The following is a 12,181-nucleotide window of genomic DNA, read 5'->3' on the forward strand; positions in this document are numbered from 1 at the left end:
TCTTTCTAGGGTTTTACCGATATTTTGCTAGAAAGAGTCATGCATGGGGGAGCCAACATTACAGGATTCCAGATTGTCAACAATGAAAACCCTATGGTTCAGCAGTTCATTCAGCGCTGGGTGAGGCTGGATGAAAGGGAATTTCCTGAAGCCAAGAATGCACCACTAAAGGTAATGTTCCACAGCATGTAGAAACCTTAGGCCAGCTTTCCAGAGCATCTTAGTATGGCCTTTATATATTTATGGCCATCCGGTGATCAAGTGGTTGTCCCTCAGAAGTGTTTCAAGGATGCTAAAACACAACTGCAGGTGATGCTCCTGCATTTGAAAACTAAATTCACAAATAAAGAAGCTATTAGAAGGAGGTCTTTTAAACCCAGTGTTTGGAAATGGTAACTTAATTTGTTAATGAATTTTATTTTTAATATGCTTATAACTTACAATTTTACAAGAACCTAAATTGGACAAAGGGTGAGGACAGTGGGAATAGGTAAGGAAAATTGATAGTCTGAAATGGAAAATTAGATTTTACATTATTGATGTGATTGCTTTGTGTTAATAAGTTTCATGAATCTCAGAACACCCAAGTGAATTAGGTTCTAATACAGAGTATGTGTTGCCTATGCACACATTGAATGGAAATGTTTTCCTGCCTACAAAAGTGTCTTTAAATAATTAGATTACCTAAGTTGCTTGTTTTCATGAAATCAAGATAAGAACATTAAAAGCAGAAAGTTATGCTTAAAGTGCACATTTTTCATTCGTGTTCCCCTATGGCTAGAAATCCTATTATTTTAAAATCAGGAATTAAAACAGATAAATGGGGGAAAGTTATTCATGTTACACAAAGGATCTTTCCAATGAATTTTAAGTAACCCATTCCCTTAGTGCATTGATTTAAGTATGAAACAGACTTTAAATTCTTCCTTCCTGATACAGTGAACGCATGTATGTACCATGAATATGGGATCCTTGTGATCTAGATGAGGAATCAAAGTAGAGCCAAGGTTCAAGGCCCTTCCCTAAAAAAGGAAAGGGGAGGGGACATTTCCTTTCTTATGGTCTGGAGGTGCTCATCCTCACATCTTTCCTCCCTGGGAAGAATACAGTAAAGAGGAACAATAGGCACATAGACAGAAAAGACAGACATTCTGAATCATCCATGCAGGACCACCCTGTATAGGTCACACCAACATAAGACAAGTGCGACCTTACCTTGTGCAATTGATATATCCTAGAAAAGTTGTAAGTTATAAGCTAAACACCTTTTAAAAAAATAATTTAAGCCATGCAGTAGTTAAGTGGTCCTCTGTGATTGTAGCGATTACTTCATATGTGCCAGATTTTTCCAGTGGCCTCATATGTTTCAGGAAATATGGCCACAATTCCTATGATAAATCGTTTGTAGTCAAATCTCTTTTTTAAGATGATGATTTTATTTTTTTATTGAGGTACGCCTGACATGTGACATTGTATTAGTTTTAAGTACACAACATAATGATTTGATATATGTATATATTGCAAAATGATCACCACAATAAGTTAACGTGACCACCACAGTTACAGTTTTTTCTCATGATGAGAACTTTTAAAATCTATTCTCTTTGCAACTTTCAAAAATATTTACAAGGCAATATTATTAACTATAGTCACCATGATATACGTTACAGTCCCAGAACTTATCAGTCTTATAACTGGAAGTTTATACCTTTTGACCACCTTCATTCATTTTTCCCTGTTCCCCAGCCCTCACCTCTGTTCTCTGTTTCTAATGAGTTCATTTTGGGGGAGGATCCACATATAGTATTTGTCTTTCTCTACCTGACGTATTTCACTTAGCATAATGGCATCTGCCTATCAAAAATTGTAGGATTTCTTGCTTTTGATGGATTATTGAGTATGCTGCATTGTGTTCTGTGCCTGCATGTATATTTTTACTGAAATATAGTTGACGTATGAGTACATATGTGCATGATATGTATCACTTTCTTTCCTTATCCATTCACCATTTGATGATTTGATGGACACAGGTTTGTTCTGTGTGCTCACTATTGTAAATACTGCTGCAGTGAACATGGGGGATGTGATATTTCTTTGAGACAGTGATTTTATTTCCTTCAGATATATGCCCAAGAGTGGAATTGCTAGATCATATGGCAGTTCTATTTTGAATTTTTTGAGGAACCTCCATATTGTTTTTCACAGTGACTAAGCCAATTTACATTCCTGTCAGCAGTGCATGAGGGTTCCCTTTTCTTCCATCCTCACCAGTGCTTACTGTTGTCTTTTTGACAACAGCCATTTTCATAGGTGTGAGGTAATATCTCCCAATGGTTTGATTTGCACTTCTTTAATGAATCAAGTCTTTTTATGGGCTAAATCTGCCCATACATCTGGGTGAGCTTATACAAACATATTTCCATATAACTGCCAATCCACTGTTTTGCCATCCGTAGATTTAGCAGGCAATAGGTAGAAGGAAACAATTCATTTAGTCAATATTTTAGGGGTATCTACAGTGTGTCAGACACTATGTTAGGCACACAAAAAAATGGACAAGAGTAAAAGTCTGAAAAGGGTACTAAAGAGTCATTTATGCCTGTTTAGAAGCTGTAGAAGTTGTACAAAAGAGAAAGAAGACAATCTCAGCTCTGGATTATCCATTGATAACTCATAATATGTATGATGCAAAATTCTCAGAATTTACTGAGAAGAACTGTTCAGGCTTATAAGCAAACCCTTCAAATAACTTAGAAAAATGGAATATTTCAATAGATGGTTACAACTTTCAGATTACTTTGACTTGCAGTACCCATTATGGAACCTTGCTCTATATCAGTCAGACAAAAAGTCTGCTTTAGAAAATGACGGACAATATTTTTGATCAGGAAATAAAGTTGTGTAGAAATTAAAATTCTGATGCTTAATTTAGTCTATATTTTATGAACATTTCTTTGGGGGGCTTTTTTTAGATACTCACACATTAGTAAGTAGAAGCTAAAAAAGTAGAAAATTAAATAGCTATTTTGGCATGGCTGGGAGAGGACTATAGAAAGATTGCTGACAATTTATGCAGTCAGCTGGAAAAAAAATCACTGCCATGTTGGCTGTATGTAGTTTGCAGATTGTTTTTTTCATGAAAGAACATATGTCCCTTGTTACTGTCATAATTGATATAAGAAAAGTAACTTGAGAAAAGTCAGAAAAGTAAGTTGATCGTTCTAAGGACGACAATGTATTCACTCACAATTGTATAGGGACATACTATATAGAGAGACAATTCCCTCTAGGGCATTTTTAGTTTCATTTTTTAAAAAAATCAAGAGTTCTATATTCTACCAGTATTTGTCACCCCTGCAAAACAGGGGCCAGCTTATTTTAATCATACTTTGTTGATTCAGTTAATGAAAAGGCATCCACCATGTCAACTGCAGATAATCAAATCCCTTGTGTTAAATGACTGGCCTCATCCTTAGTAGAGCATATCAGTACAGTTTATCCAAGGAATAGACAGTAACTGTTCTTGAAACTGTTCTTGCCTGGAAAAGGTAGCATCATGAAGCATTGCCTATGAATTGTCAACATTATCAGATTTAAAACTCAATAACAATTGTAATTTTATACCATCGAAAACCAGCTTTAGATTTCGCTACCCTCCCCCTCACCGCCTTCCCCAGGAAACAAAAACTGATTTATTGCTGGCCAGAAGTCCCAGTTCACCAGAAACATGGTCCAGACAGAAATGATTAATGTTTCCCTCCAAATTAATTTCAAGCTGTCTAACTTAGCTATTTCCATTTTCCCCTAAGTAAACACCAGATCTGAATTTTCTATTAGAAACAGCAATAACCCAACCTTGCTTTAGGATATGCTATTTCCTCTCCAATCTACATATGCCATCCTTTAACTTCCCACATATTTCACTCTCTATAAAGGACCTGGCCTTTTTAGTAGTCACTCACTCAATACAAAACACAGCATTGAGAACCAGAGAGCGATTCCCTTGAGCCATTTGATCTTAATAATCTTAACCTGTGTGCACATGAGGTAAGCTGCATCATTCTAGAATGGATCAAAGTCAGGCTTGCCCAGAGAGATCCATTGATTCAAATAATTAAGAGGGTGAGTTCATAGAACAAGAGTTGGAAATGAATGAAAATAAGGAATGAGGCAAGTTTGGAGAGCCTCATTTGTCATGATGTCTTGTTTTCCATACGTCCATTTCAGTACACTTCTGCACTGACGCACGACGCAATACTGGTCATAGCAGAAGCTTTCCGCTACCTGAGGAGGCAGCGAGTGGACGTGTCCCGGAGAGGCAGTGCTGGAGACTGCTTAGCAAACCCTGCTGTGCCCTGGAGTCAAGGAATTGATATTGAGAGAGCTCTGAAAATGGTAATGCCCACAATGGGTAATTGGGGTGGGAGTACCTTAAGTGAAAGTGAAAGTCGTTGAGTTGTGTCCAACTCTTTGCCACCCTATGGACTATAGCTCACCAGGCTCCTCTTCCTTGGAATTCTCCAGGCCAGACTACTGGAGTGGGTTGCCAGTCCATTCTCCAGGGGATCTTCCCAACCCAGGGATTGAACCCATGTCTCCTGCATTGCAGGTGGATTCTTTACCATCTGGGCCACCAGGGAAGCTGGGGGTACCTTGTAAAGACCCAAAAGGCCATCAATCCTGAGAAAAGACACCCTAAAAGGAAGAGGATCAGAGTCTATAGACTGTTCAAAGTGTACAGAAAGATAAGCATCTATATTTATTCATCAAAATCTAGGCATCTAAAACTAAAAGGTTCTTCCTTGAAGCTTAAGAAATGGTATCAGTAAATTTAAGGCAAATGAATATTTCATTCTTACTATGGCGTGGAGAGTAAATCAAGCTCAATATCCTTGAAAGTTGCAGATTAAACATGAAAATGGCTTTCCAAAAATTCAGGCTTTCCAGAAAATGACGTTACTTAGGGGGACTAGGGTATTCTCTAGGAAGCTCGTATCTTCAAGGTAGACGTTACTGGCATCCTGACTTATCAGCCAATTATTATCCTGGATGGACTGTGGAATAGAGCCAGGGTGATAGTGTTTCTATTGTCAAAAAGAACCTGTAATACTATATTCTACAAGGTGAGAGGCAGGAATACGATCCCTTTTTACACCTACTTAAGAGGCTTTTCCCCAATGCCTTAGAGAAAAATCCTAAAGAAAAATACAAGGAATCAATGGCTAGACAGTCAAATAGGTCATTTGTTTTTAGTAGTTACTGGGTGGGAGAGCATTTCAGGCTTTGAGCAGTATCCTTTGAACAGATTCCATTATTCACACTAGAAGGAGCATCACCCATTCAGTGCAGCTTTCCAAGCAAAAGATCTTTCCTGAATATTTTGTGTTATGCTACATACGCCTGCTTGCATTAAAATGAGCCTTCAGCAGTACAAGACTCTCTTATTTCTCCTTTAATTATCCTGATGTTTGGAATATCCAAATCAACAAAGAGATCAACAATGATAAAAGAATTCTGTGCACAACCCAGCAACGAAGAGCCTGTAATGGCCTCATAACATACATCATTTTGTGTAGTTGGCTCTCTTACTGCTGCCTTCAATTTGCCAAGTTGGAAGCATTCAATCAAAAAGGGTTAGTAGCCCCTGTGTGTCTCTCCAAGAAAGAGATATGACTCATTCTCCCATCATGCAGATTTTTATGTCATTATGTCAGTTCTCTAACAAATGCCCTGAGTGTAGTTTTATGGAGGTAGCACTGCACAATTTTTGAAGAGCAGTTAATTAAATTCAACCTTCATAGCTGTTACAAGATTTGTATTGTCAGGTGAAACATAATGATGAGTGAAATATAAAACTCCCTCGGAGTGAATCAAAAGGAGTTTTCATCAACAAAAACCTCAAGGGGCAAGTGCCAGCATCTCCAATTGACTCCCCATTCATGACACAAATGACTCTCTACCCCCAATACAAAACTAGCTACCAGAGTGAAGGATGAAAAATGAATTTGGCAAGACAAAAATTAGATTAATCATATTATGGCACAAATTGTTTCTGAATGTCTGACTCACTGATAAAGCTCAAGCTGTAAGCCAGGTAGGTAACCTTCCTCCCCAGGCCCTCATGATCAGACACTCAGCAGGAAGGATGTTTTTCCTCTTTCCGTAGGCCAGCCTATGGCTTCAGAGGGGCTGGACAGTATCAGCTTCTTCCCAAAGTACCTGTTACCTTGTGACAAATGATTGGTTTTCAGAGGACTGCTAGAGAGGATGGCCTAAAGCACTAAAGACTTGACCATATTAAAAGAAATTCCATTTTATTTAAGTTAATTAAAAGTGAGAATGCATGATGTAAAAGCATTCCTCATTGTGACTAGCACATAGTTGTTGCTCAATCAATCATTTTCTTCCTTCAAAGAAATCTGGCAAACAAAATCATTGCCTGATAGAGGCTCCGAAAGGGCCTGTTTTAATGAATAAATAATCACACCATTCATTTAACAAATATTTACTGAGTACCAACGACTATGTATCAGGCTCCAAGTTAATATGCAAACATGAAATAATATTAGGGAACTCATATTTAAATTGCTAATATGTAAAGAAGTGCTTTTGAAAACCTTACAGCCACTTGCAGATCGGGTAACGATTATCCTTACAATCTACCAACAGTACAAAGATTAGCCTTAGCATGGTCTACTGAAATATGTCACAATTCTAAGTCATTGAAAATTGTCCACTGGTTCAATAAGCGAACCCTGCTTTATCCCAGGCTCTGGATTCGTTGCCAAGAACACAGAAAAAGAATGCCTTTCCATCTTTAGATGCTCCCAGTCTAGCAGGGGAGGCGGAAATACATAGATGATTTAAATGTTATGGTGAAGTTCCACATGGAGTGCTATGGGAACCCAGAGGAGAAGCACCTAATATAGCCTGAGGTGCAGGGTGGAGAGGATTGGGAGACTGTCACTGACATTCATATCCTTAAAAATAGACTTCTCTCGGAGTGGTAGTCCAATTCGACTTGTGCTCACCAAAAGTTCTGATCAGTCTACGCTGTTGTCCAGTTTGCAGATCATGCTCAGATAGGCTGAATCTTTAGAAATATGCAATTCTTAATGAGACTGGAAGCCTTTGCTATTTTCAGCAATGAAGGATTTCCTTAATATGTTCCTCTGCCAGTGTCTCTACCCTACCTATCTCCTCTCCCAGAGTTCAATGCTCAAAATAGAGTGTAAAGAACCCTTCATGCATCACAGACCCATCCCTCATGCATACATCAGAACCATCCCTCAACAAAGAATCTTTTCTTTAGCCGGAAGCATGATGTCACCTTCTCTGCAAGCCTAAGCTGACAGTAGTGCTTAGGTTTGTTGGGTCAGTAGGACAATCGTCTTGTCTTCAGGAAGTCACATGGGGGCATTTCTCCTTCAACAGATATTCCATGGTCTCCTATAGGTGGTGAACAAGGGCCCTCCCTTTAAAAAAGGATGCTCACTACTATTTGCCATCAATTTTCTCTTCTGCTGCACAAGCCTATTACCACTTCTGACCTGCTTAACAAACAGCTTGTCATTTTTCTATAAGTGATGAAAAAGTATTCCATCCTTTCATCGTGGGAGAATAAGACAGATTCTTTTTCTCTGAAGCAAATTCCTTGACCCATACTCACCAGATGAGTAATTCAAGTAGGTAACAATAATGCCATATCTAGAGAAGGTCTTTCATCCAGTGTCCTTGAACTGTCAAAAATAGGTAAGGAAATCTCTCCACCCATTAGAGGCAGCCTCTTATTAGTTCATAATATGGGACCCAGACCAAGGAAAAATCATGCTATCCACGCCTCTGTATTTGGCATCCCAACCAGAAATTCAGGCTATTCCAGCACCTCTGTTTTCTGTAGCATTCAGTACTCCTGATTCCCTCAACTTAACAAATTTCATCAGTCTACAGATTATCCCTCCATGACCTAGCTCTCCATACCTGTCTGTAGCTAGGAATAGGTTAAATAAGAGGAAAAACTCAGTCCTGTTACTATGGTAGTTGGTAAATGTGCAAACCCCTCAAGAATTAGAAACAAAACTCACTTTGATTAATAATTATTATTATTATTAATAGAGCTAACATGTATTGCAATGCTCAGCACATGCCAGACACTGATCTAAACATGACATATGGATAGCTCATTTAATCCTCCCAACAACTCAGTGGGATAGGTAGGCTTTCCCATTTTACAGATTAGTACACTGAAGTTCAAAAGCATTAAGGAACATCCCCAAGGTCATACAGTTAGTAAGTGATGAAGTTATGGTATGAATCCAGGAGATTCAGAGCCCGTGTGACTGAAATCAGCTTATGTTTGGACACTGAGAATGCTAAGATAAGACAGTCACAGTCCCCAAGGAACTCACAGTCCAGAGGAACACATTATCCTAGTTAAGAATACTCCTTGGGATACTCTTTTCAGAAAAGACTGATGGTAGACATTTCAAGTCCTTGAAAAAGTAGTAGCAGAGCCCTTACTGTATCATATAAGAAACTGCTTGTCAAAAGAAAAAAATCAGTATCATATATTAACACATATATGTGGAATCAAGAAAAATGATTTGGATGATCTTATTTGTGAAGCAGAAATAAAAACACAGATGTAGGGACAAATATATGGAGACCAAGGGGGAAAGGGGTGATGGTGGGGTGAATTAGGAGATTGGGATTGACATATATATACTATTGATACTATGTATAAAATAGATACCAAATGAGAACCTACTGTATGGCACAGGGACCTCTACTCAATGATCTGTGGTGAGCTATATGGGAAGGAAATGCAAAAAGAGGGGATATAAATAGATAACTGACTCACTTCGCTGTACCGCAGAAACTTACACAACATTGTAAGGCAACTGTACTCTAATAAAAAAGAAATTGCCTGTTACACCACTAAGAGCTTCATTAAAAGCCATATTTACAAAATACTAGGGAGAAAATTAAGATCTGTGCAGACCTGATCTGGTGGCTATAGCTCATTGGCTCAAGATAAATGTTCTCTAATATTCCAAGATCTGTCCATAGACCTCATTGCAAAGAACTTAGAAGGCAATATTGTGGTACTATTTAAAAATTTTACATTTTTCCCCTTTCTACCAGGTGCAAGTACAAGGAATGACTGGAAACATACAATTTGACACTTATGGACGGAGGACAAATTATACCATCGATGTGTATGAAATGAAAGTCACTGGCTCTCGGAAGGTAAGTAACCCAAACAGATATCCCAGTGAAAAATCACTCAAAAAGTGATAGCCTTCAGATGCAGGAAAATACATGTTAGGAAACACACCCAGAGCAAATTCCCACACATCCTGTTTGCCTTTCCATTCAGTGAATAGTGTAGCTACAATGCAGAGCTGTCTTGTAATCAAAGTGTTCCATCTACACATTGTAAAAAGACTATTTCCCTCTGAGGCTGGTTCTTTAAAAGCAATAGACTCAAGAGTTATTCACAGCTTCATACAATACAGGAAGGAATTACAAATTTTTTAGCATGTTACTTAAACCAGGGGTCCCCAACCTCCAGGATCTCATGTCTGATGATCTGAGGGGGAGCTGATGTAATAATAATAGAAATAAAGTGCAGAATAAATGTAATGCACTCGAATCATCCCTAAACCATCCCCTCTCCCCCAGCTCCATGGAAAAATTGTCTTTCATGAAACCAGTCTCTGGTACCAAAAAGGTTGGGGACCGCTACCTTAAACAGAAGCTGCCAAGATACACATGCTTTTAGCAAAAGAATTAGAAAGTAGGTAATCTCTCCATTTTGCCAACTCACCTACCAAAAGGACTCTGGACAAAGTACCTTTCTCTACAGCTAAATTTCATAATAACCACTTTGCTTCTGTCATACTAATAGTCACGAGGTGGGAATTTAGTAGTCACTTGATAAAACCTTAGAATATAAAATATCTGGTACCACTTCTACAGGATACTCCACTGGTGGTTTCTCACCCCACCCCATCCCCCACACTCCAGATTCCCTACAGTCCTAAGGAAAGGATTCTTCTGCTATCTGAGTTTAAAGAATCAAAAAGCCTGATCATTCTACAGTAGGCTAACTCATTTTACCAAATATCAGTAAAAGCAAAGCAGGGATGGGAAGCTCCAGGATGAAGGAACTAGCAGCACACTTGTGTGTGTGTCAGTGTTGTGGTCCTGGTAGGGGTGGCAAGACAAAGGGAGAGAGGACCTCAATCCTTGGAAAGCTCGAGCAACTGAAAAAAACTTTCATTCCACAAGAGCACTTGAATTTCAGGCAGCACTTTTTGAGTGAAAAATAGGCAACCAGGTCAAATGTCTGCTCTTTCCAGGCTGGCTACTGGAATGAGTACGAAAGGTTTGTGCCTTTCTCGGATCAGCAGATCAGCAATGACAGTGCATCTGCAGAGAACCGGACCATAGTCGTCACTACCATTCTGGTAAGTATAGAGGACTAGGTGGGCTTTCTGTTGAAAAGCAATATTCAGCCAGGAGGAAAGACCTCAAGTTCAAATAGTCAAAGTTTCAAATAGAAACTTTCAACATGTCAACTGAGGAACCTTTTGAAATATCTTGCCATGATGATGAAAGAATGTCATTTTTAAAAAAAGAATAGGGAATTTGCAACAGTCTTAGATGTCATTATCCTCTTAAACAAGGGCTTCCTAGGTGGCTCAGTGGTAAAGAATCTGCCTGCCAATGCAGGGCACTCGAGTTTGATTCCTGGGTTGGGGAAATCCCCTGGAGAAGGAAATGGCAACCCACTCCAGTATTCTTTCCTGGGAAATCCTATGGACAGAGGAACCTGGTGGGCTACAGTCCATAGAGTTACAAAGAGTCAGATATGACTTAGCAACTGAACAATAATAATCCTCTTAAACACCCTATACCATGGACTGATGCTTCATCTAGACCTGAAATGGAATACTTCATTGTAGGGGAGACAAAAGGAAAGAGTAGGTCAGAGCTCTAATATTAGGCTTGTCACTAACCTGAGTTTAACGGTACAAATCGCAACTTCTCTGAGCCTCAAGTTGTATTATTTTTTAACTTGTGGAATAGGCATAACAATAGTCTCCTACTCATGTCATAAGATGTTTCAAGGCAATATTCACCGTGTAAAGCTTTTCTGAAAAATCTAAAGCACTATTGAGATATGAAATAATATTTTCATTTATTTTGAAATGTTTTTCTAAAAATGTTTCATTTCTGAATGAAGTCCAAACCCAGGTTAAAAATGACTGTTCCACTAGGTCTGAAATTGTGATTAACCGAATGGAGATTCAGCTAAAGTTTACCTTTCGTTTAAATATACAAATCAAATACTCACTTTGGGCTAGCTACTATACTAGGCCCTGAGGATATAAAAATGAACAAGCTACAGACCCTGACCTCACAAAGATCACAGTGCTTCCCTAGGGCTTGCCAGGGCTGGCTGCAGTTCTGACATGGTAAATCCCAAGAAATCAAAGGCAGTTCACCTTCATGTAACTGTGGGAAATACCTCTGTCCAATTTGACTAAATCAAAGACTCTCTAGGTAGAAACTGATTTTTCTCTCAAACCCTCAAAAAGGACTTAAATCCTTTCTACTTCTTTAAATCATTGATTAAGGACTCCAAGGAATATGTGCCCCCATGAACAGTCGATCGAGGCTCTTCTGCTTACTAAGCAAACATTTTTAAAAGCTCTCTTAACACGCCAAACCTCAATAGCCACAGGGAAATAAGACTTCATTATTACATTTATTATCTCTTAGAAAAATGTATAGGAGTAACCCATTGATCTTTCTTCTGGTCCCAAAGGAATCACCATATGTAATGTATAAGAAGAACCATGAGCAACTGGAAGGAAATGAGCGATATGAAGGCTATTGTGTAGATTTAGCCTATGAAATAGCCAAACATGTAAGGATCAAATACAAATTGTCCATTGTCGGTGACGGGAAATACGGTGCAAGGGATCCGGAGACTAAGATATGGAATGGCATGGTTGGGGAACTCGTCTATGGGGTAAGTTTTTTCCACTTTGGTTTCATTTACTTCTATGCCTTCCAACTAACCAAGATAGATGAAATTTAATTTTTAAGTACAATGCTTATCCAATTGTATCATCTTCATATGGCCTATACACAAAACATTTCATTCTAC

General features: G+C 38.6%; 1 protein-coding gene across 6 annotated transcripts in view; it reads left to right on the forward strand.

Moving 5' to 3' along the window:
• The window catches only part of GRIA3 (glutamate ionotropic receptor AMPA type subunit 3), a 308,559-nt gene that overhangs the window by 206,630 nt on the left and 89,748 nt on the right, over positions 1–12,181 (forward strand). For all 6 annotated transcript variants that reach the window (XM_061409407.1, XM_061409408.1, XM_061409406.1 and 3 more), the window contains 5 exons: positions 10–171; positions 4,228–4,395; positions 9,145–9,249; positions 10,365–10,472; positions 11,837–12,043. In XM_061409407.1, the coding sequence (XP_061265391.1) occupies positions 10–171; positions 4,228–4,395; positions 9,145–9,249; positions 10,365–10,472; positions 11,837–12,043 (750 nt within the window). The remainder of the gene's footprint in view (positions 1–9; positions 172–4,227; positions 4,396–9,144; positions 9,250–10,364; positions 10,473–11,836; positions 12,044–12,181) is intronic.

This window comes from Bos javanicus, chromosome X (genome assembly GCF_032452875.1).
Source record: "Bos javanicus breed banteng chromosome X, ARS-OSU_banteng_1.0, whole genome shotgun sequence".
Lineage (NCBI taxonomy): Eukaryota > Metazoa > Chordata > Mammalia > Artiodactyla > Bovidae > Bos > Bos javanicus.